The 27,088-nt window shown below is 37.5% G+C and overlaps 1 protein-coding gene across 4 annotated transcripts in view; it reads right to left on the reverse strand.

Moving 5' to 3' along the window:
* The window catches only part of LOC122788049 (proto-oncogene c-Rel-like), a 2,508,512-nt gene that overhangs the window by 712,878 nt on the left and 1,768,546 nt on the right, over positions 1 to 27,088 (reverse strand). For all 4 annotated transcript variants that reach the window (XM_044054974.1, XM_044054987.1, XM_044054981.1 and 1 more), the window contains exon 7: positions 19,732 to 19,947. In XM_044054974.1, the coding sequence (XP_043910909.1) occupies positions 19,732 to 19,947 (216 nt within the window). The remainder of the gene's footprint in view (positions 1 to 19,731; positions 19,948 to 27,088) is intronic.

Consider the following 27,088-nt stretch of genomic DNA (forward strand, 5'->3'; position numbering starts at 1 on the left):
AACGTGAAACAAATGATGCTTACAACTGTCGTAAAATATATAACCAGTTGACAGTTAAAGTTTTGCATCTCTAAACCTGAGTATTGGGGCAAAAGAAGTAAGTTCATTCAGTCCAGGAGCTGTGATAACATTTTGCCCAATTTGCCAAATCAATTCTCTTTTCTCTAATTCTGTCTTCGAAGCACCCCCCCCCCTCCGATGTTTTTTGGAATCATCAGTTGCTCAACTTTTACTAAATTTCTCTTTGGCATACTTGAAATGGTTCTTGAATAGAAGGGGCTTTGGTGATCCAGCCCCTGCACTGGTGAAGAAGCTGCAAAAGATTGCCAAATGAGGTGTCATCAAGCATGGACTTATGGGATCCCTCTCCTTCCTCAAGGTCAGTATCCTTGGTGAGAGACTCCTCAGGGAAGTCCAGGAGCATCCTCTTGCACCAACTCATGCCGGACACTTTCCACTCTGGAGAATCCGCAAGAGAAGGGGAAGAGGCAGGTGCTCCCAGCACCATGAGCTGACTGAAGACCAACAGCCAGGGATTGTCCCAGAGCAGACTGACGGCTGGTCACATTCACAAATGAGAGAGAGGAGGGAACATTAGCTGTGGCAGACCAACCTATCTCCTTACCAGAAAACACTGACGTTGAAGGAAGAAGGAGATGACAGTCCCAGGATCTGAAAAAGGCAGAGACATGCCTGAACTTAGGAGAGCTATGCTCCACCCTCACGATGAGACTGGGGCTGAGCTGTTGAAAGCAGACACCCCAAGCAGGAAGGATGACCCCAAAGCTGAGATAGTCAAAACCTACCCAGAGATGCTTGCTTCAACACATCATCTCTGAGGACCACTTTGTCTTATGCAGCCAGAGTTGAGAAGACCAAGGTGTGGGTTGCAGCCAAAAGTGGCCATGCTATCGGGTCCGACCCTGAGGGTGGAAACACGGCTGGGCCTGAAGATCACATATCTAAGGGGCCCGAGGGGGGAAGCCAGGGTTACTGAGCTGAGGTTCTGGGGAGAGAGCTTGGACACAAAGGAATAAGGCCTAATTGCATGTAAATTTGCTAAAAGGAGCTCATCAGATGCTCCAGATCTGAAGCTTTCAGACTGCCCATTGACTGCGATAATCAAGCAGAGGAAGCCACTGATAGAGGCTTATAGGTTCCTTTAAGTGGAAAAGGAGCCAAGCCACAGAGGCTCAAACCCAGGGCAGGGAAGGAGAGGACTCCAACATAAACTCTGGTGGAGTAGAGGGAGAAAAGGGGGAAGCCACGTGAGCTAAAGGATAACCTTTCACCAAAAAGGGACTGCACACACTAAGCACTGGAGAGGGTGTCTTACCCAAAATAGGCACAGAGGGTGATCAGCTCTGAAGTGTTAGAGCTGACGCTGATGCAGAAGGAGCCAGGGATCCAAAGGTCTTGGGACCTTTGGGTCTGGTGGGCTAGAAGAGGGTTCAGGAGCACAGACAGAAGTGGACCTCTTACAGTCCCCTGTCGAACACTTGGATTCTTTGGCAGAGTGTTGGTGAACCTTATCCGATCTGTACTTTGAAGTAGGATGGGAAGCGCCAGCTGGGAAGAGGCCCTTCAGAACAAGATTCACCCTCCTCTCACTGATTACCCTGGAACCAAACCCCTCACAGATGATAAATGGAGATTCTAGGCTGGCAGCTCCCAAACAGTAAACACATTCATTGTACGCATCTTGTGAGGGGAGCTTGCACCAGCAAGAAACACATTTCTTAAATCCCTTTGTATCTGCGGGAACACTCTAAAAGAAAAGAGCAATAATACAACTACACTAAATGCTAGAAAAAATGAGAAAAAGGCACTCATAGAATTAGCAAAAAATATTATCCATAACACTAAATCATATTTATTAGAAAATACACTACCAGAGAAAAAGCACACTCTAAGGCAGGAAAAGCCCCTCGTTATCAAACACACCAAAACATAAACCAGTAAACTACTTAACACTACACTAGATATCCTAACACTATTCTAGAGGGTAGGTGATAGTGTGAAAAAAAAAACAGCAAGAAAAAGCTCTTTGAAAGGATAGCAAAAAGAAAGGTAAACGGAGCAAGGCAGGCTGTGAACTGAACAGATGTAAACCAGGAAGCTGTTGTTTAAGCAAACCAATTGCCGTTTTTTCAAAACAAAGTAAGCGCTTTCGGTAGGGAAGCCTTCCCCACCTTCTTCAGACCACTATTATACAAGTCTGATAGAATCAAATGCCCTTAAGTATTATGCAAAATGATGACATCACATTCAAACTGTTTCTAATTGAATAATTACTTAAACATTTAAAAAACCTTAAAACTTCATTCACAAACGTAAAACATAAAACAAATATATCCAATTTAAATGCAAGAAACAATAGTAACACTAATAATAATAATAATAATAATGTTGTTATGTTTAAAAGAACTAATAATATTAAACATACTAAAAATGTTAATATTGTTAATATTAAAAACAGCAGCCTAGCAAACATCTGTTCAGTTCACAGCCTGCCTTGCTCCGTTTACCTTTCTTTTTGCTGTGTTTGGTATATTTGTGGTTTTTTCATTGGTTTGTGATGTCCGGAACAAACGGAGCGGTTGAGCAGGATAATGGACTGAACGTAAACGGGAGCCAGGTGTTCTCTTCTCAAAATGAAGAGTTCCCGACTTTAATTGAAGGACAGCAGCAGCAGCAATTAGCAGGATCGGTTCCTGCTACTCTCAATGTAGCTTTATTGTCGAACACTTCTTCTAATGATTTAACAATTCTATTAAATCTACTGATGGCCAAGGTGGATTATCTATCCCAACGCATAGAAGGGTCCAACAACCGCAGCAATGGACTACCGGCTTATCCTGTTACGGCGCCTAATGCTGCAGCCGGTGTTTCTCTAACAGGAAGAGGAAACACAACACCAGCTGCAGCACAACTCGAACGAGTGGCAGAAGCAGAAGCCAGTCGACAACCCCGAGGTAGTCAACATACAATGGGGGCACTTCAGCCGGCGAATAACTCTGTTAACCATGTGTCTAATGACAATCCGATACCAACGATATCTTCATTATTTGCTATTCAGGATTTTTTCACATCAGAGAATCATAGTAACGACCTCAGAGAACAGAGGGTGAGTTCCTTTTCTGATCGCCTCAATACTTTTGATTTAAAACTTTTTCGTTGCAGGAAACTGCAACTAGAAACATCTTATTTACGTGAGTGCATTAATAAACATATAGTCCCGAAGGGTTTGCGCCAGTGGCGCTTCCCAGCCGGGATTATTAGGAATTCTGAGTTCCACAAAGAACTCTTGTGTTTGTTTGACAAGCAAGGTTTCGAATTCATGGAATCTTTAATTAAATTTTATTCATTAGAGATAAGCTCATTACAAGAAGAGCTTATTAACCTTGAGTCTGTTTTAAAACAACATGCTGATTTTGAGAGATACAAGTTTGATTTTCAGAGAGTGTTGTCTAGCATTGAAAGTTCTATCAACAAAATGGTTAATAATAAGAAATGTAAAATTGATAGAGACATGTTGGACTATCAAAATTATAAAGCTTACCCCCTACCCCCACTGGGTCAAGTGGCAGCATGGAGACAGGAATCTGTGGAACTCAGTAATACTGTAAACTTGGATGGGGAAGACAATGCTGAAACCGATATTGGACAAGGAGAACCATTACCCATTCGCAGAAGCGAACGGTTAAGAAATAATGGGTCGAATAACAACCAAATAGCCCAAAACATGAATAATAATGCTCGGTCTAATGAACGAGATGAGTCTTTTGATGAAAACAATCAGGGTTTTCACAGGGGCAACACTACTCGAAATGCGTCCTCGAACAACAACTTTCGTGGACGCAATCAGAGAAAGAAGAGGGGGAATCAGCGGAGACGCTGATTGAAGAAACATCGGACCCCAGCAGTGTAATAACTGGGACACATAGACCGACAATCTTGTGTAATTCAAGTGGTGACTTTAAAATCTATAATTACACAGTTTTAACAGTGGAGAATAATATTATTGAGTTTTTTGCTAAGGGTCTTTCTTTTGTTCCAGATAAAAAGTGTAACCTGGTGAAAACTATTGTTGATTTAAAATTGTACGTCCGTAAATTAAATCTAGCATTGTTATTAGGCAACACTCCATCGCTTCTTAGTTGCCACAGGGTTTCTAGCATTTTCAATCCTCCACTTAGCAACACTTTGCACCTCTTTGAAAAAAATGTGTGAACTAGATTTGAGAGCTATAGACAATAGCCAACATTTTTTGTCAGGGAGAAGCCAACAGAAGAAAAGGAATGTTAATCATGACGAATTGGCATTCATTCAGTTTCTTAATGAATGCCAAATTCGTGTCATGGCCCCTGATAAGGGTGGGGGTTTGATTATGATGGACAGTTGTGAATATGAAAATAAGATGCTTGATTACTTGAATTCAGGTCCATACACAGTTTCAAGCATCAATGAGGTGAATATAGCAAATAAAAAAATTAGACAATTTTTTGATGATTTATTTTTAGAAGGTACTATCGATCATGACACATTAGAATATCTCATCATGCCAGCCCCTAGGATTCCCACTCTCTTTGGAACCCCAAAAATTCACAAAAACTTAGCCGATCCACCATTTAGACCTATAGTGGATGGGAGGGGTTCTGTTACATATGCTTCAGCAAAACTTGTCGACAGCATTTTAAAGCCATTATTAAAGACGGAAGTACAAATTTGTAAAGATTCTTGGGAATTTTTAGAAAACATCAATAAAATTCCCTATGATTCCAACTTCATTTTTCTGATGGTGGATATAAAAGATTTATATACTGTCATCCCACATGAGTTGGGCATTCAGTGGACAATGGAATTCATGCTCCGTAAGGGGGCATCTAAGGAAAACATGTACTTGGTGGAAACACTGCTTGATATTATTCTTAAAAACAATTTTCTAGTTTTTGGGGACAATTTTTACATTCAAACCAGTGGGATAGCAATGGGATCACCGTGTGGTTGCACGTTTGCTAATAGTGTGTTAGCCACTTGGGAGTTCCAATTCTTGTTTCAAAATGAGTGTTACCAACAATATGTATCTTGGTACACTAGGTACCAAGATGACATGTTTTTCTTATGGAAAGGCCCTTTAGAAATAATTCCCAGTTTTATTGAGCAACTATCTGGGTTGACACACTTTTTGGAATTCACTTATGTAACAAGCCCTAATGAGATAACATTTCTTGATGTTAGAATTAGTAAGGATGATGACTTAAAGAGATTTAGGTCAACTATCTTCAGGAAAAGCACTTTTTCTAACACATATCTACACTTTTCTAGCTCTCATCCTTCACATCAGAAAAAAAGTGTAGTCAAAGGTCAATTCGTTCGAGCAGCTCGAATGGTCTCTGACCTGGCTGACTTTACAAGTGAATGTAACAACATTCAGAATATGTTTTTGGCACATGGATACCCTTTAAATTTTGTGGAAGATTTAAGGAATGAAGTGTATACAAAAAGAGAATCTGGTCATTTTAAACCACTTCTTGGGGGAGGAAATATGACCGCTAAAACAGTAATAGAAAATAATAATTTTAGAATTTCATTTCTGTTTACTTTTAGCATTGATGCTAATGCAATTTCCAGTATTATTCGTAAAAACTGGAAAATCATTTCGGATGATCAACAACTAGTCGGTCAGGTAGGCGAAAAGCCTATTATTACTGATAGGAGAGGCCAAAATTTGAAACAATTGCTGGAGTTGAGAAAGCAAAAATCTAATCATAAGAATGTTGGTATGAGAAAATGTGGGTGTTGTCAGTTTTGTAAACATGTTTATGTTGGAAACAACATTCTGTTAGCTGGAAAGGAATATCATATTAATGGCACATTTAATTGTTGTTCCAGCAGAGTGGTCTATGTGGCAGTTTGTAAAAAATGTCCGGCCTTCTATATAGGCAAAACTGATAGACCACTCAAAAAAAGACTATATGAACATCTGTATGCTATAGCAAAAAGTGATTTAAATAATTCATTAGCTAAACACATTTCAGTAAATGAAGATCATGCCTTTTTGTTTTCAGTGGTACAACAGATATCACCTGATGTGAGAGGGGGTCCTTGGCAAATCATCCTAGAACAACAGGAAGCATACTGGCAGATTCGTACTGCTTCATATATCATGCCAGGTTTGAATGAAATACTGTCAATAAAATGTTTTCTTAGATTTTTGGCTTTAGGCAGATAATCAAAGCAATTTTAGTAATATATGATTAAATCATTTAATAATTTATTTATTTATATTTAGATGGGTTTAATCATATTCAAATGTTTATTATGCATTTATAGCAGTTGGGACCTGTGAAGTGTTCTTTTTATTACATTTAGTATATAAGCATTTAGCATATAGTATATGTTTATACACAATGACACAATATAACTATTTGTGCCAGTAACATAGCTATATAGTGTTAGAATTTCTTAGTAGTATAATAGATAGGTCATTCTACAGAATGATATATAGAGTTTATGTATTCTTAAGCTTATTGAGATATTTCTTTGCTAGGCTGCTGTTTTTAATATTAACAATATTAACATGTTTAATATGTTTAATATTATTAGTTCTTTTATACATAACAACATTATTATTATTATTATTAGTGTTACTATTGTTTCTTGCATTTAAATTGGATATATTTGTTTTATGTTTTACGTTTGTGAATGAAGTTTTAAGGTTTTTTTAAATGTTTAAGTAATTATTCAATTAGAAACAGTTTGAATGTGATGTCATCATTTTGCATAATACTTAAGGGCATTTGATTCTATCAGACTTGTATAATAGTGGTCTGAAGAAGGTGGGGAAGGCTTCCCTACCGAAAGCGCTTACTTTGTTTTGAAAAAACGGCAATTGGTTTGCTTAAACAACAGCTTCCTGGTTTACATCTGTTCAGTTCACAGCCTGCCTTGCTCCGTTTACCTTTCTTTTTGCTGTGTTTGGTATATTTGTGGTTTTTTCATTGGTCTTTGAAAGGATACACCAAAACAAAGCCATGATTGAGCTGCAATCCTGGAATGGCAGCAAACTTGATCTGGGGTATCCTCTAGGGAGAGAGGGATTGTGGGTAGGGGACACAGAGCCAGGAAAGCTGAAGTCTTACAGAATTGGAAGGTGTTGGATCCAATAACCTGTAGGTTAAAGCCACTTGGAGAAGAAAACATTGGATCATACTTTTTAAAACCTTTTGGTTTATCTGCCAAGATCAAGAAACAACAACCACACAGCCACAATATACTCAAGGTGCTACAAGAAAAATACAGCAGAAAAAATACCAGTAATTGAAAACACATTATACCTTACAGAACTGAGGGGTATAGATACCAGGTTATCAGGTAGAAGGTAAAACAAGTAGAAAAGGTGTAGGAGTATGCAAAGGCCAAAGCGGTCACATAAAGAGAAACAACTACTGATGTTAACTACTTTTTTAAGGGGAGGATGAAATATGATACATGACAAAAATAGCAAGAAAAAAGTTATATATTAGCAAACAAAAGGTTCACACAATCACCGAACGCAAAGATCTGCAAGTGAGATCTATAATAATGTTGCGGTTTAGAGAAGATTGTGGGTAAGGGGAGGAGCCTGAGCTATGGATCCTATGTCTGAAAAGTGGCCAAAGTCAGATCAGAGGATGGATCCAAAACCAAATGGTTTACGAATGAACAGAAAATACATCATCACATGTATGGGATACAGGAAGGACAGGGGCCATGATCAAGCACTCTGTGTATTGCTAATAATGCATAACAATGATAATTGTAAATAACAGCTTTAAAGAGCATTTAATTACTACTACAAGTTTTCATCATTCATATAGTGACTGTATCCCTTATTTCTTTCTACACACCTTACATAATCTGTACTACTTATACTTTCTTAATGCAGTATATTATTTCAGATTTATAAGAATACCTGCTAAACTTATGCAGTCAGCTGAATTTCTATATTCTTTAAATAAGAATGGAAAGGAGAGGAACAACAGTAAAGGAAAGTCAGAACTGATGTAAAGAATGTCTGAATGGAGAATTATGTTGAAATAATTATTCAGATAAGTCTATAAATAAGATCTTACTCTGAATGCTGCATTTTCTATAAGAGTATATTAGGATTCATTGTCATTCTAAAGTGAGGACAAATTTTATCCATCCACCATCTGAATAAATTCTCTCCCTGAAATTCTCAGAAGTTCTCTCTGCCCAAGCTAACTGCCCGGTGCAGGTTGGTTAATTAGTGTGAAGGAGAGAAATTCCATTAAACAGCTATGGCATAGCTACCATGAGAAAGACATCATAGACAGTTCATTACCATGTCTTTGAATCTAACATTGTGAAGCCAGACCTGACTGTGTTAGTGTTCTCCCTAGCAACCTAATCATTGTGTTAGCAAAATTACCCCCTCTACATGCACATGTGTGTGGACACACACACACCAACAAATGACCCCCCCTCCCCCATGCTTCCCAACATTCAGGGAAGCTCTCACCCATACACATGTGTGCACATACACAGAGATTTGTGATTCCCTAACTTACCTCTCCCAGTGCGACCATCCAGGCAGGCACACATCCATAAAACCCTCATTCATGCCCTTACAGACACACGCACATACAAACACTGACACACACCCCATCCCCATGGCTTTATTGCACTTAACTGCACCAAAAAACTGAACGAAGTGAATGCAACCTTTTGGCAGTTTTCAGATTTTCCTCCTACAGTAAAGTTTTTTTTTTTTTTTGATCGAGCAATTCTCTAAATTACCTGGGTGAGCAAATCGGAAGCTGCAGACAATTCTGGGGGACAGCACATGGCTAATTACCATTAGCCCCTCACCCAGACTGCTGCATCAGCATTCAGCTTCACTCATGAGACTCTCTCCATGCTGAAGTCCCAGTAAGCTTACTGGGTTTAGAAAGTAGGACCTGCCCTTCACAAATCCAAATTTAGTGGGGTCTAGTTCAGTTAATTTGCCTAGGTCTAAATAAATAAGTTATACTGTGACATGTTCCATGTTTTCTAATCAGATAATCCTAATCCACCTTGTTCTCTGGGGCAGATCAACATATCCCACTTAACCATTGCCCTCGTACTCTCCCAAATCAATTCCTTCAACTATTTATTAATTATTATCCACAACTTCTCTTCTTGTTGAAAACATATGCCTGATCTACGTATAAAACTAAAGGGACTAAAACATTTTCACTGATTGTACCTTACTGTGCATATCCATAATAAAGAGCTTTCAGTTTCTCAGTTTTTTTTTTATATCTTTTGTTTAGTCTCTTCCCACATATCCTTAGTTGCTATAACAGAAGTTTTCTTAATTCATACTCCTAAATACTTCATCTCATCAAGTCCCCATAAATATGGGTACAGCTGAGCTAATTTGTGTGGGGGCACATAATTTACAGCTATAGATCTGTAAATCAAATACAATTAACAGTTCTTAATTACCATACTATTTATATCCTTGAATTTGTGAGTCCCTTATTTTTTTTTTTGTCAATGACTCTAAACAGAAATGAAAGAGGACACACCTGTGTTTTTCTACTTTTCAAACATAGTTTGTCAGAGAGGAACTCTTAAGGATATACCATTGTTTCACCTCCATGTTTATGGACATTAGGCTTGTTTTTAAGCTCTTTGTTTACTACATACAGCAAAGCAATCCACTTATACATTACTAACAAGCTCAGGAAAAGAGTGAAACACAGTATGTCTGCAGCTAACAGGGTTAGAATTTATTGTCCTGAATGCAGCAAAAAAAAAAAATTTAGGAAAGTAAACAGTAAAACGTCATGGGTAATCAGAAGCTAAAACACTGGTATGTCCTTAACGGTCATTTGCATATATACTATGGACCTGCATTACAGGAAATTTCAGGCATTACAGAAGATTCAAGCTTGCGGTGGTGGTGCTGTGGTAGCGTTGTCTCCTCACAGTAAGACGTTGTCCTGTTCGATTCTCAGCTAGAGCGTCTTCTGTGTGGAGACATGAGTAAATGGGCAAACCTTCGTTGAAGGTTGTGCATCAGGGCCGGCAACTCGGCACGTAAAAATCTACTGCCAATCATTAGCAGACCGGAGTTCCGCTGTGGCAACCCCTAACCGGGAAAAGCCGAAAGACACAACAACAACAGAAGGTTCAAGCTTGGCTGGGTCTTCTTGTAGATTTTACTAAATGGTTTGTCTGTGTGTGGCCTTTTTACCATTTAGTTTGGAAGTACAGAGGCCTTCACTGGTGACTGAAATGTGTACTTATTCAGATACTCCAGCGAAAAGCTCTTTAGGCTGTAATCCGTTCTTCAAAACCTGACCCAGACAGCTTGGCAGCTGGCTGCTAACTAGCAGGGGTAGTATATTTAATTACTGAGGTGACAGTCTCTTCTACTATCAGATATTCATGATCCTATAACTTTTTAACTTGCAATATTATGCAGACTGAGTTGAAAGGAGGTGCTGAAAAATGTCAATGATGCTGCCTCTTATGTATTTTGGAAGTAACCACATTAATAGAGGCTCACTGAGTACTGTTCAGGCTGGCTTAAGTGCCTTTATTTGGAAGCCATGTCTAAAGCACTTGTTGAAGATCTCTTCCTGCTAGAATCAAATAACCTGTCATTCTGCCGGGGCACCATCTTCCCCTTTTCTGTTTATCATCTTCAAGTTTTCCCATCATAAAACAGTTCAAAGTCTTTAAACATCTTAGTTTTGTCACATGTTTGAACTTGGCACAGTTTTCAGACTCTTTAATGCTACAGTCAGGCAAAAGACAAAACAATGTTTTAGGACAATGAATTAGGACTAAACCTACCCCATGGCTTTCTAGAGAAACCAAGCAAAAAATCAAACTTAGAAATAAAGTCTGGGCCAAATGGCGTACCACTAAAAACCCTGTAGATCAACAAAACTTTAGACAGCTGACAAATAATACAAAGAAAGCTATACTCTCAGACAAAAGGAACTTTTACTTAAACTCCAGCAAACTCACCAAAAGAAACCACAAAAGTTTTGGGCAGCCATTAACAAACTACTCCACCCTGGTCAATCCATTACACCAACCCCCCCAAAGCTCCGACCATGAGAATCCTAAGCAAACTGCCAATACCTTAAATACCTTTTTCACAGAGGCCGTTCAAACACTTGCAAATCAACTATCACCTGATAGCTCAACTCTCACAACCTCTAATACTAGCCCTCTCCCTCCTTTTCTCTTCCAACCGGTACCTACATCACAAATTCTCACCCTAATCCAAAAACTTAAACCATCCACTCCCTCAGCTGACCAACTACCTGCAGAATATCTGCAAAAAGCTGCCAAAGCCATAGCCTATCCCATCTCCATCCTGATTAACAGAACCATAAGCGAAGGACAAATCCCAACTATCTGGAAAATCTCCCACATTATCCCCCTACATAAAGGTGGGAACTCTTACGAATTTTCTAACAATAGCCTTACTCTCACCTTTGGCAAAAATTATGGAAAGATGCATCCATAGTCAACCACGTAATCCAAAATAACCTACTTTCCAAGTGTCAACATGGCTTTAGACCATTCCACAGTAGTACCACTGCCCTCTTATCCTTTACTGACTCCATTAACAAAAACCACAATAACAACGGGCTTTCCTCTGCCCTATTTATTGATCTTTCAAAAGCATTTGATATGGTTAACCACCAGATACTTATAAATATCCTCAAATCCCTTTCACTAGATGCACTGGCCATAAAATGGTTCCAATCCTACTTAGGAAATAGACAACAGGCAGTGCTATGGGATAATAATCTATCCACCCACCTCCCCATTACCCTTGGTGTCCCTCAAGGCTCCATACTGTGACCTCTCCTATTTTCACTTTTCATTAATGACCTTCACTTAGTAATTCCTCAGGCTACTTGTATACAATATGCAGACAATTCCACACTAATATGCTCAGCCACATCTTCATCCGAACTGCAGTCCCTAACCCAAAATGTGTTCAATACAGTAGAACAATGGTTTACACAACATTGCCTCCTTCTGAACCCCAAAAAACTAAACTCTTGCTCTTTACTCCCACACGCAAGTCCTCCCCAATAGAGTTCACAGTCATATCTAATAATGGTACTCTTAATGTCTTCTGACCCTACTACCAAACTTCTTGGAGTAACAATTGACAACAATCTCAACTTTGATACCCATATCAACAATACAATTAAAACTGTAAATAGAAAACTTGGCTCTCTCTATAGGATCAGACCTTTCCTTACTCCAGCTGCTAGAATAACTATCGCCCACACTCATCTAATGTCTGCATTCCTCTATGCCTCACCTATATATACTAATCTATCAAAAAATAACCTCCACAAAATGGTAACCTCCTACAACAACATTGCCAAATTTGCTACTGGAAATCCTTTTAGAACTCACCACTGCACTAATCTAAAACAGCTAGGATGGCTTGAGCTATAAAATCAGCTTAAATTTCACCAACTTACCATTGCCCACAAGATCCTTTACCTACCAACCAATACTCCAATACTTTCTACCCTCATTACCCCCTATACAGTGGCGGCTGGTGACTTCAAATCACAGGGGGGCTGCAGGAGACGCTGAATGGGCGGGGTCAAAGGGAAGGGGTGTGGTCAACCATAAAGGGGAGGAGCTATGCACAAAACCACAAAACTAACTTTAATTAAATGCCCTGGGTGGCAAACCATCATTATGAAAGTCCAATCAAGACAAAAATAAGTGTAGAAGAATAAAAATATTTCAATGCATTGGCTGCATGACAGCTTACTTAATATCTAGATGGAAACAAAAGGTTGTGAGGCATGAAAAATAAATTACTTTTTAAATACATTACTGGAATGCCAGTCAAAATCAAGTATAAGAAAACCAGAAGCACTCAACTCAAACTACTTCTCCTTGCACTGCAGTTCTAATTATAATATATTCAGCTTTATTAAAGTACCAAGCAACATGCTGAAAGTAGAAATCTATGTGATGCCCCACTTGTAAAATGTTTCTTATCCAAAAGACCTGCTGCCTGACAACGTTTCATCATGGGGAAAACATGATAAAAGTAAAAATGAAAAGCAAACAAGAAACAAGCTCAAGATACATTGCTTAAAGGATTACTGTACAGGTTATGGACCACACATGATTGGCATTCTGTTTAGTTTACGGGTAAAGCCTGTAGAGATGACTGGAAGTCTCCAACAAGTGTAATGAGCTTTTTAAAATAATGGAATCCTGTCCTTTAATACCCAAGGCTTATACATTATCTAGTCAAGTATTCTCTGCATGGCAACAACAGAAAGGCTTTCAATGTTGGCAATTCTTTAACAGTATGCTTATTAAACTTTTATCTTACTCTTCGATGTCAGACAAGCTTACCTTATGGTCATTAAAGCATTGCTACTTAAACACAGAGCAACAGGCACTTTGAGTAATAAGCATAAATCAACAGTACAAAAATATGACAGAAACCAGACCATTCTGCAAAATCAAGGACAGATGAAAAGCCACTGTAGTACTTATGCAGTGTGTCCTCCCCATCCAAGGTAGATACAACTACTCCTTGCCTGTTTGGACACATCCAGAGTCACTACATGGGGAACAAGCATGTCACAATTTGAAATCTCTGGCTCACTGTGATGGCCCTGACACATTTGTCATACCTCTCAACTTCAAGAGCAAGAAATCTGGACAAAGCCATACACAGAAGTGGGACAAAGGCACAACAAGAAGGACAATTTTTAAATATTGCTCTAATAAACTTAGAAAGATAATAGAATAGGTCTTGCATTAGTATGAATTTTCTGAAGGGTATAAAATCTGAAACTCAAATGTCTGTCATTTTCTAACTTCAGTCTTTAGTGATTTGTCACTAATTTGCCAAAAACACAATTTTATGAAAAATGGACCAAAATGTGATGCAAAAATATAAAATAGACACACAATACAGCTTCTACCTGTCAAAGAAGGACACTTTAATATTAGTACTGCTACCTTGAGCAGCTGACAAAATAAAAGAATCTACATGCATTTCAAGTAATCTATAACTTTGATTATTACAGTTATTTCTTAATTGTAAACCCTCCATGTTTTCTTCCAAAATTGCTATTTTGGATTATTAGGGGAAGAGCAACATTTTGAGCCAAAAATTGGGGACAGTTGAGAGGTTGGCTATGCCTAATTCTATAAAGCAATTTATTTGCATGTACCTCTCAACCTGTTAATGCAGTAAATCTGAACAAGGCCAAATATATTGGGGGCATATAAACAGTACTAAAATTGCTCTTGTATAAATTGAGACAGTTGATAGAACGGCTCTACTTTTAACATGCATTTTTATGAAGGTTATGAAGTCTGAAACTTATTATTTAGTGACTTCTGGCAAATCATTTAGGATTAAAACTACAAATTTTATGAACAACAAACCAAAATAAGAAGCAAAAATCTATTCATTCTTTGAAAATCTGGACAGTTGGGAGGTATAGTTCAGCTGGGCCTGTCTGAGTTTGCTGCCCTTCCCCTGACAAAATAATGGTTGAACTGGAGCCTCTGCAGCCATTCCAATTAACCATTACTTGGCTATTTCACTCCATTTACCATAAACACTAATGTGCATACTGCTTTACTTCAATGATTGGACTTCATTTGAAAGTTTTATTTTGTATTTTACAGCACAAACATTAAGTAATCTGTTAAACAAAGCAATGCAGTCTCACAATGAAAACTTAGCATTATTCATTGAAACCCACATTCAAAGAAAATACATTTTGCCAGTGGCAGATAAAGATTAATTTTAACATACATGTGCTCTTTGATACACCTTCCTCATTGTACTAAAATTATATTCCTTGTACAATACAGTTTTCCAGTAAGCAATGAAACAAAACATATAAACTGCCCAGTTGAGAACATTTATCATACAGTCCACCATTATTAGTAAATATGCACAATTCTACAGTCCACCATTATCAGTAAATATGCACAATTCTACAGTGCACCTTTATCAGTAAATATGCACAATTCTACAGTCCATATTCAGTGAATTCAGTTCTTGCCATAGCTGTCAACGAATACAGTCCCAAAAATAGGGACAAATTTAAAATATTCATCTTATAAACTTAGAAAAAGGTTGTGCTACTATGTATTCTGAAGAACATGAAGTTTGAAATTCAAATGGACAGAACAAAAACAATTTTCAGCAGAGCCCAACCAAGAATCAAACCAGAAAACCTATAGCTGTGAGGCAACAATACTACCACCGCACCATCAATTATGCAAGGAATTAAACATTCAGAAACCTGAAGTCTGAAATTCAAATGCCTGTCAATTTTACTGCGGACAGAACAAAACCAATTTTCAGCAGGGATTAAAACTGCAGACACGTCTTTGTAAAATGGCAGGGCACCAGAGCAAATCCACACAAACACATGGAGGAGATGCAGACTCCACACAGAAGCCACCCCAACCAAGAATCAAACCAGAAAACCTATAGCTGTGAGGCAACAATACTACCACTGCACCATCAAATCTGCAAGGAATCAAACATTCAGAAACCTGAAGTCTGAAATTCAAATGCCTGTCAATTTTAAAAACAATTTTCAGCAGAGATGCATTGCAAAATGGCAGGGCACCAGAGCAAATCCACACAAATACAGGGAGGAGATGCAGACAGAAGCCACCCCAACCAAGAATCAAACCAGAAAACCTATAGTTGTGAGGTAACAATACTATCACTGCACCATCAATTATACAAGGAATTAAACATTCAGAAACCTGAAGTCTGAAATTCAAATGCCTGTCAATTTTACTGCGGACAGAACAAAAACAATTTTCAGCAGAGGGATTAAAACTGCAGACACATCTTTGTAAAATGGCAGGGCACCAGAGCAAATCCACACAAACACAGGCAGGAGATGCAGACTCCAAACAGAAGCCACCCCAACCAAGAATCAAACCAGAAAACCTATAGCTGTGAGGCAACAATACTACCACCGCACCATCAATTATGCAAGGAATTAAACATTCAGAAACCTGAAGTCTGAAATTCAAATGCCTGTCAATTTTAAAATGGCAGGGCACCAGAGCAAATCCACACAAACACATGGAGGAGATGCAGACTCCACACAGAAGCCACCCCAACCAAGAATCAAACCAGAAAACCTATAGCTGTGAGGCAACAATACTACCACTGCACCATCAAATCTGCAAGGAATTAAACATTCAGAAACCTGAAGTCTGAAATTCAAATGCCTGTCAAATTTACTGCGGACAGAACAAAACAATTTTCAGCAGAGACAGGGATTAAAACTGCAGACACATCTTTGTAAAATGGCAGGGCACCAGAGCAAATCCACACAAACACAGGCAGGAGATGCAGACTCCACACAGAAGCCACCCCAACCAAGAATCAAACCAGAAAACCTATAGCTGTGAGGCAACAATACTACCACTGCACCATCAAATCTGCAAGGAATTAAACATTCAGAAACCTGAAGTCTGAAATTCAAATGCCTGTCAAATTTACTGCGGACAGAACAAAAACAATTTTCAGCAGAGAAAACTGCAGACACATCTTTGTAAAATGGCAGGGCACCAGAGCAAATCCACACAAACACAGGCAGGAGATGCAGACTCACACAGAAGCCACCCCAACCAAGAATCAAACCAGAAAACCTATAGCTGTGAGGCAACAATACTACCACTGCACCATCAAATGGAATTAAACATTCAGAAACCCTTAAGTCTGAAATTCAAATGCCTATCAATTTTATTTAACATTTTTAATCAGGACAGTCTGACTTGGAACAAATAAACAAATTTTCAGCGGAGGCCCAGGAAGAAATAATGCAGACATGTCTTTGTAACATGGGAGGGCACAAAAGCAAACCCACACAAACACAGGGAGAAGATACAGACCCCACAAAGAAGGAACCCCAGCCAAGAATCAAACCCAAGAACCTGCAGCTGTGAGGCAACAATGCTACTACTACACCATCAAATATCAAGCATTACAACATTTACAAACCACAGATATTATGAGGAACAGATCAGATCAAATATGAGGTAAAAATCTGAAAGGTGGTGGGGGGAACTCAAGTCTTTAACACCTGCATACAGGGTTCAAGCCTGAGGCATTCCCTACCACACCACCATAAGCATTTCACACACACACACACACACACACACACACACACACACACACACACACACAAGCACCATACACAAACTCCAGTAGCACAAGCACCATACACAAACTCCAGTAAAGCACAAGCACCATACACAAACTCCAGTAAAGCACAAGCACCAATACACAAACTCCAGTAAAGCACAAGCACCATACACAAAGAAAAATACACATTGTAAATTGAAAGGCACCTTACCTGAATGAATACATCCACAGTTAACGTCCGCATAATCCATACATCCTTCCCGCAATAATACTGAGACCGCCGATCCACACATGCTCCCCCCGACGCCGACGCAGATCCCTGAGGCACTGTCCCAGTCCCTGCTGCTCCTCTTGCAGTGGTCTGTGCACTGTAAAGTGCACAGATGTCCCCTATGGGGACGGGGGGCTGCCCTGAGCACGGGCTGCCCTGAGCATGCGAAAAATATTTTTTATTTTTTCATTTCTTTTTTTCTTTTTGAGGGGCTGCAGTCCCCCCTATAACAATCTTAATACCTTACGTTCATCAAATAAACTACTTGTCAGTATATGTAAATCCAACAACATGGCCGGTGACTCTCTATTCTGTAATACTGCTGGAAAATCCTGGAACCTACTTCCCAGTGAACTTGCATCACTGTCCTCTTTATCACTTTTCAAAAATAAACTGAAACCTTACCTTAGAACACACTGGTTATGCCCCTGTTCTAAACCTGATTAACCTTCCCTTATTTACTGGGCTCTGTTTACCTGCTAATCTCTCAGTACTAACTCCATTCCTCCTTTATAATATATACAACTTTAGACTTGCTATGTTTAACAGACCTATCCTGTTGATATTTTCTTAATTTTAGATGTTTATTGAGTTTCTTTATTTACCTGACCTTGTCTTGTTGAGATTTTCTTTGTATATGTGATAAGTTTGTTAGATAGTTATGTAATTGAGCTTCCTCCCTTTGTTAATGTATTGTACTAACATTTTTTTTGTTACTAAATTCTCTTGGAGCTTATCTCCCCGGGCCTCTACTGAAAATGGACATATATCCAGTTAGACTAGCCCGGTCAACAAATATAAAATAAATAAAAATAAATAAAATGTGTATGGCAATCTTTTGGGGCAATCTGTCTACCATGGACACTGTTAGACTTTGCAGAATTAACTCTTTCTTTAATGATTTCATTAGTGTTGCTTGAAGAAAAATCTGAAATTAAGGAAAACTTGCTATAACATGACACATTATACATGAAAATGTTCTCCATTGTGACTGGGGCCCAACAGTCCTCAGAAAATGGCAATAACAGCATTGGATACATAAGGGAGCCTCAAGCAAGTGACCAATCTTGGTTACTCGGGGGAAAGACCGTCATTATGTGGAAAAAGAAGTTCAGTAAACCTGAGTACTATGATTTCCTGCTTACAATGACCTTCCCTGAGTAAGACATAGTGCTACAGTGATTCAAAAAACCTATACTGAAGACTTCATATGGAAGGGGAAAACATGGCTGCCAAGACGTGATCTATATCAAGCACCACAATGTCAAAAAAGTCTTGCTTTAATGCAAAGATAGTTGGTAGGTCACTAAATCAGAAATTTTGATAAAGACAAGACTGGATAGTCGTAATGATCTCCTAAAGAAAGTTGTGCTGTAATAATTAGGGAGAAGAGTGAGAAACTGTAATGAAATCAGCCTGTGGATGGATGAAGGCAGGAAATTAAACACAGACAGAGTGAAGCATTACTTTTTTTCTGAAACACATTTCTTTATGTTATACATTTTACTACTGCACTATTCTTATTACCACAAGTTTTTTTGCTCCTACATAACTACTTTCAGTACATGTCCAGAATGAACCAGGCAATGTTTTAATTTTGTGGGCCTAAATAAAACCTATTTCTTCTCACAAGCAGCATCTGATATAGCTTATAAACTACAAAACGTTTACCTGGAGATAGAGGGAGAGCAAACCTGTGTGTGTGTGTGTGTGTGTGTGTGTGTGTGTGTGTGTGTGTGTGTATATATATATATATATATATATATATATATATATATATATATATATACATACATACATACATACATATTTATTTTTTACATATTATTTATTTATTTTATTTATTTACATTTGTTTACCGGGAAAGTCCATCTGGGCCAGAAGCCCATTTTCAGCAGGGACCTGGGTCGAAAAGCTCCACAGAAATATAAGCAATATACAATAATTAGATAGTACAATATTATACATGCAGCAAGATGCAGAATACATATCTTCTAGTTAGTCTACACAATGTAGTATTCAACAAAGTTTTCTAGTAGATACAGGTTCAAAAAGAAAAACACAAGCATTTCAGTGAAGTTTACTGTGAGAAAAAATAAAGTTAGTGTGTGTTGTGTGTGTGTGTGTGTGTGTGTGTGTGTGTGTGTGTGTGTGTGTGTGTGTGTGTGTGTGTGTATGTGACTTTTGTTCTTAAGAAACACTCTTAAAAATACACTGAGATTAACAATGTGTTTCAAGAATTCTATACCTTTTTCAATTGGTAGGTATTTGAAATCCATTGGATCGCTAACCTCCTGGTCCGATGGTCGCCGAAGCTGCATTTGTACAGTTTCTGGCACTGTGATGTTTGTCTTGAAGTATGCTGGGGTTCTGAAAACTATGGCAACTTGCCGATGGACATCAGCATGAGAAAAGGTGCCTTTAGCTTCCCAAGAGTCTTTGAAGAAGCGAACTTCAATATCATCTAAGAATAAATTGACCACTGTAATTAGTCAACAAAACAACCATATAAAGTCAGAATTAAAACCTACAAACCAATGAACTACATTCATGTTTAACTAAGTCAGCATGTCTACTGAAACTTACAATTTATTGTAGTTAACCCCTTTCAGCTGTCTTCTAATCCATATTCTTCCCTTATTTCATCTGTCCTATGCTGCCTCTTGACATCCACCAGTAGTATTTTGATCCATCACCCTTTCTGGCAGTTCATTTACTGTATCCACTACTATAGCTCTCTGTGAAAATAAATCTCTTAATCATGACTGACTAAAAGTCCTTTTGATCTGTCATTTATGCTCTCTCTTGCCTTCTTTATTCTTCCTTCTGAGTTGCACTCCATGATTGCATCTCTGTTAACATGTGCTCACATAAGATATCCTCTCTCTCTCTCTTCTTCCAATATGCACGTTCTTAGTTTCTTTAGTCTTTTTGGTAGCTTAAACCTTTCATCTCATTTACCATCCTAATCACCTAACTCTGCATTCTGTTTATGAGTTTTACCTCTTGTTCTCCGTATTTTCTCCAGAAATATGTGCAGTATGTCAACTGTAGCTTCAGATAATGTCCTACATAGTGGGAGAATTGCCGAAGTAGCATTTGAGTCTGCCTCCTTTGCGATAAATCCCAAAATCCTGTTAGCCATAGCCATCAATCTCTCAGTTTGTTTTTGATAGTCTATAGTACCAGTAATAAATGCTGTCTAATCACTTACCAACTCAATTTCACATATTCTTACTCTTCCCAGCTCAAGGATTCATTTTCCAGAGCTGTAACAACTTACATTTGTTAGTGTTAGCTGCCATATTTTGCCCAACTCCCTACCTGTTTTATGTCCCTCCATAGGCTTATGCCCTCCGTCCCTTACCACTGTTCTTATCTTTGCATGACTGACATGCATATTTATTATGTTATCTAGATTTACTTGGATTACTGACATTACAGGTGCAGGGAGGACTTCTGGAACCATATACCAGCTTCCAGACTCAATGTTCCACCAACACCATTACCACTGTATGGCTGCAATATAAACTACTGTCATATGGTTACAATGTACGGTAGTGACAAATCACTTCCCTAAACCATGAAAGCCACCACTTCTAGTTTGTGTGTGTGTGTGTGTGTGTGTGTGTGTGTGTGTGTGTGTGTGTGTGTGTGTGTGTGTGTAGCTACATACTTTTATATACAATTTATTTATTCAGTAGGCAGGCAAATTAGACCACCGGGGCCCCTTTTCAGCCACAATCTTGTCAGCCACAACCTTTTTGCATAAATGTAGAATAATAAAGCAAAAATACAATCACTTGGAAAAATGCACTGCATTCACAACAAAAATATAATGAGAAAATGTTTGAAAATTACTGCAACCTACGACCATCAGAAAACAATCAGAGGGAAAATGTAAAATAAAAAATTCACACTGCAAAGGACAATTATACAAAAGAGTGTTACTTATATAACAAAAATAAAAAACATGATGAATATGAAATAGACAGAGCTATGCAAATCAAATAAAAGTGCCTAGCATGCAGTAGATACGAATATGTACAGAGCAGCCACTGTTCAGTGAGCAGCTTAGGGGACTTCTGCAAAGATTATACCATGATGAAGAGGAGTATGCAATAACAGGAGAGTATAACAAGGTAAGAAGTGTAATAACCCATATATAAATGAGGAACAGAATATCGAATAAGAGATGGATATTACAGTGGGAAAAACAAGCAAGGAACATCACACAAAAACTGATGGATGGGGTGAATGCACAAAGGGGAGAATAATCAGGGCTGCAAACACTACTTTTGGTACTTGCGTATTATCGCAACCACATTACAGAAGTCGCACAATTCCTTATGTTTCTGTGAAATGATGTCTAGTAACATAAGAAAGGGTGTGTAAAGTGTTAATTATTCTTCTGTCAGCTCGGTTTTCACCTAGGGAGAGGAATAACGTCCAAATTCCTTTTCCCAGGTAGCGTCCTTTCCCAACCTATAAACACAACTGCTGCTTGACAGCCTTTCAAGCTATCGTTTTGTTTGGGAAACCATTTACAACAGTATAGCATGCTTCTGAAAAGCCATTTTAAGCTGTAGGGTTCTTCATCCTGTTTTGTTTTTTGGGTTTCTCTTTATTTTTGGGTGTAAGTGAAGTACATATGTCGAAATCCAAAAGGAACTTTGGTACACTAAAACCAAGAAACGAAGTAAAGTACCAAACTGCCAGAGCCACGGATGTCAAAACCAAAGTTTTTAATGTTAAAATCCACAAGTGAATGCAGAAATCAATCCCAAACACATAAACGCTTGATTACAAAAAATGTGTTTTCATCTTGTACAAACTGACTTCTTCAGATACCCTCCATTAAGTAAATCAACCTTTATATACATTACTAAAAAAAACAATTGCCTAATCAATGCAGTCTTGATTAAAAAGTTAATTATATAATTACCATTGCTTCCTGCCCATGTATTCTAAAAAACATTTCTCTTATAATTCGTTGGTATTTATTATAACTATTATAAAGACCTGATTCACAAACAGTACTTTAATGAAATATATAAATATCTTAAAAATAATTATAAAAATAGTTATAAAAAACAGTTATAATAAACTATGAAAATCAGTTTTAGGTATTATAAATCATTTATATAGTATTAGCCTGCCATCTACTGGTTAAAACAATAAATACACTGAAACACAAGAAATGTTCATATTTTTCCTGCTCTTAACTTTAAAAGTGGCATAATGGAAATAAAATCATTTAGACCAGGGGGATTAGTTGCATCAAGGGAGATTTGCCACCATAACTCCCTGAACTCCAGTCTTTCTTCCCATGGTCCACCCCTCACATCCTTCTTAACCTGTTCTAACACCACAAACTGAAATTTAGCATTATGACAAACTAGGGTGTGTTTATACAGTGCATTAGTTTCTTTTTTTATGGAAATCTCATATTTATGTTCATATATCCTTCTCTTTAAAACTCTTTCAGTTTTACCTACATAAAAAGCATTGCATTCTAAGCATAATCCTAAATAAACCACACCTTTAGTTTCACAATTATAATTATCCATTTCTGCCCACATTTCAAAAAGATTTTTTCCTTGTCTATTAAATTACCACAATGGCTACAGTGTCCACATTTATACGTACTTTTTCCTAATTCTATTAGATGTCATGGAACTTTTGTATTCCAACATGTTTTTAAAGGATTGAGAATTTTTATAAACTACTTTAACATTATTGTTTAGTTTTTCCTAGTCCAAATCAGTTAAACTAATGAACTTATTCCATTCTCTTTCAATAACTTGTTTAGTAACAATTTTATTAAAAGCATTATATTCAAGAATTAAAGCATGACCATAATCTATGTCTTTGGGAATAGGTTTATTTATATCTATTGCTTTTAAACCACCTATATTTTTATTTAAGTCTCTCTTACCTAGGATAGGTTTAAATTTGCTTACTCTCCCTTTCATAAATTTTTCATATATTTTATTCATAAAGTCCTGGGGGTAACCTCTTTCCAAAAGCATTTTATTTAATAAATTACACTCTTCTTTAAAATCAGAATCTAGGGTAGTCATACGGCTACCTCGGACATACTGTCCCTTTACAATATTCTTTTTACAATAATAGGTATGCGCACTTTTAAAATGTAGAAATGAATTGCAGAAAGTAGATTTCCTGTATATTTTAGATTCAAATCTATCATTTCTTTTGTAGATTTCCACATGCAAAAATTGTAATTTTTCTATTGAAACATGAAAAGTGAATTTTAAAAAATGTGTTGTTTCTCCCAAGTAAGCTTTAAATTCTTCTAACTGCTCTGTACTCCTGGACCATAGAATGACTATGTCATCCAAAAATCTTTGATAAAGTCTCCAACAAGAAGAAAATCTGGAACCAAGAACAAATGCCTCTTCCCACTTAGCCAATACTAGATTGGCATAAGTGGGGGCACAAGCAGTGCCCATAGCAACACCCTTGGTTTGCTTGTAAAATTCACCACAAAAATTCAGAAAGTTATGTTTGAGAACCAAATCCATTAATGATACACACAAAATTTTGTCATTGTGTCCTATATTGTCTTCCTCAAATACAGCCTCCTCAAACATTTCCATTCCTTCTATATGGGGAATGCATGAAAATAGATCCACAATATCAATGGTCACGAACAATGTATTATCACATAAAACCTCATTATTAATAACTTCAAGAAGGTCCCAAGAATCTTTTAAAATAGATTTCTTCTTGACCCAATAAATTTTCATTTTATTGTCCACAAATTTAGCCAAACTATGTGTTTTTGAACCACAGGCTGAAACAATAGGCCTTAAAGGGGGATCAATCTCATTTTTATGAATCTTGGGAATTCCAAAGATAGAAGGGATCCTAGGTTTATCAGTTTTTAAAAAATCAAATTTTTTTTGTCAAACAACCCTTCAAAAAACATATCTGTTAAACAAATATCAATTTTATTGTAAGCAATATTTATTTCATTAATAGATACATTTGTGTACCCTTCCTCATTGAATAAAATTTCTTTCATCTTCCCTTCATATAATATGTTATCCATGATAACTATTCCTCCCCCTTTGTCGGGTTTCATTATTCTAATCTTGTGGTTATCCCTCAAGTTTTGTAAAATATTCATTTCTTTATTAGTTAAATTAGGTTGAAACCCAAACTTATTATATCTGTTTCTTAATTCCTTTTCCATAGTTTTTTCTAAATTACTCAGTTGTGGATGTAATGGTGGATTAAATGTAGCTTTTCTTTTAAGTTGTTTATCCATAGTGTCCACATCAGGTGTTAGTAATACATTTAAATAAATCTTTCTAAAAAACAATTTTAAATCTAAAATCGACTGTGTAAGTGCACCCTTTTTATAGGGTATATATTTAAAACCTTTTTCAAGCAGGCTAAAATGTTCTTTTTCAATTGTAATACCACTAAAATTATAAATACTAAAATTGTTAAAAATGTGTTTAACACCATTAACTGTGATGTCATTACCATCTATGACACCTCTGGGTGGGGGTTGTGGTGGCGTATCCACCCTCTTTAATATTTCCCCCTTCCCCTTCTCCCCCCTCTCCAAGAAAAATTTCTTTCCTGATAACCAGGTTTATTAATTAGTCTTTCTGATCTTCTGAGGGGGGGGGGATTCTTCAAAACTACATTCTTCTTCCTGATAATGGTTAACTTCCTCTAAATTTCCCTGTTTGTCATTAAACATTTTATTCCCATAAAGGTGTTTTAAATAACCAGGGGCCCGAGGTTTGGGGTATATTGTCCCATTTTTATATTCTTCCGTGTCTCTTTCCAACTTTTTAAATTTTCTTTGTATAGTTTCCCCACACCTTCCATCAATCTCACCCCTAATCTTAAAATATTTGTCCTTCTCTTCCCTTATAGTGAATATCAGGTCTTCCTTAATACATTTATCCAACTCAGTTATTTCTTTTTGTAGGGCATCCTGCACACTATGATTTTCTTGAATCATGAGCCTTAACATATCCAACCCACAGTTGTTGAAAAGTTCTGTTAGCTCTTTATGAAAAACAGACCCCTGAAGCACATTGTTCGGAAATTTAAAAACCCTCAGTCCCTTTGGGACTATCCCCCTACAAACACACTCATTTAAATACTCATTTTCTATTTCTAAAGTTCGGTATTTTAACATTATTTTATACAAATTGTCCAGTTTGACTTTGTAAGAATCAGTCACTGTTGGTTGCCCATTAGGCACATTTTGTTTAAAAGAATATTTTTGCAATAGCCAGTCTTTAATGTCTTTAGGCTGTGCAAGAATCTCATTATCATTACAAACAGTACCTGGAGCCATCCTATTAGAAAAGATGTTTTTTTGACCTGCTGGAACAGTTCCTCTCGAGTCGCTACTCCTCTCTTTGTTATAACCACCCTCACAAAGAATTCCTGGTGTATTTGCGGCGTTAAAAGAGTCCTCACCATCTTTATTTTGATCTTTCGATCCGTTAAGACTTCTCGTCGGTTCACGATGAATGCCTAGTCCCTTCAACGCTTCCTGGACTTCCGCATTGTGAACGCGTACGTTATTGCATAGTCCAACCAGTGATTGAGTTAAGGGTGTCAGCAGGTCTACTAGCTCAGTAAGCTGCCCAATGAGCTTTCTAGATTGACCCAGTTCATCCGCCCCTTTTCCTTCAAGAGGGTCCGGTCTCTCCATGGCAGTAAATCCAAAAATAAAACCACGAAATCCAAAAGGAACTTTGGTACACTAAAACCAAGAAACAAAGTAAAGTACCAAACTGCCAGAGCCACGGATGTCAAAACCAAAGTTTTTAATGTTAAAATCCACAACCTATAAACACAACTGCTGCTTGACAGCCTTTCAAGCTATCGTTTTGTTTGGGAAACCATTTACAACAGTATAGCATGCTTCTGAAAAGCCATTTTAAGCTGTAGGGTTCTTCATCCTGTTTTGTGTTTTGGGTTTCTCTTTATTTTTGGGTGTAAGTGAAGTACATATGTATATTTTTATTAAGTTTTTATTAATAGTAAATGCTTCAGTTCTCCGACATCTCAATTTTCCGTTTTTTCGCACAATGTCCTGATGTCGCTGTCATTACAAAGACACTGTTTAGCTCCTGATGGCATTACCATTACGGGGTATAACAGCATCTTTCTTTCTTTTTTAACACATTTCTTTTTATTTGTTTATAACCACAGATTAACTACATAAGGGGTGACAACAATGAAAAGATTGCCATGATGAACCGATGTTACATAACAAGTGCAACGATAAGTCCACTAAAAGAAAGTTGAATATGAACAGGAGTTTCAGTAGGAGAAATAATGATAACAGAGTGACACTTGCATTCTACATAACATTTTAAAACATTATTACGTTTTCCATACACATATAATTTCTGCTGTAATGATAGCATCATAAAAAGGTGGATTTTCTTTCCCAAATGATAGCTTGAAGGGCTGCCAGACAACATCAACAGTTGTTTACAATGTGGTTGCGATAATACGTAAGTACCCTACCTTTATATACATTATACTGCTTATTTTACCAGAACTAGAATATGATTCAAGGTAAAATGTATGTGTAGATG

This window comes from Protopterus annectens, chromosome 1.part2, assembly GCF_019279795.1.
Source record: "Protopterus annectens isolate FY-2018-M chromosome 1.part2, PAN1.0, whole genome shotgun sequence".
In the NCBI taxonomy this organism is placed as follows: Eukaryota; Metazoa; Chordata; order Ceratodontiformes; family Protopteridae; genus Protopterus; species Protopterus annectens.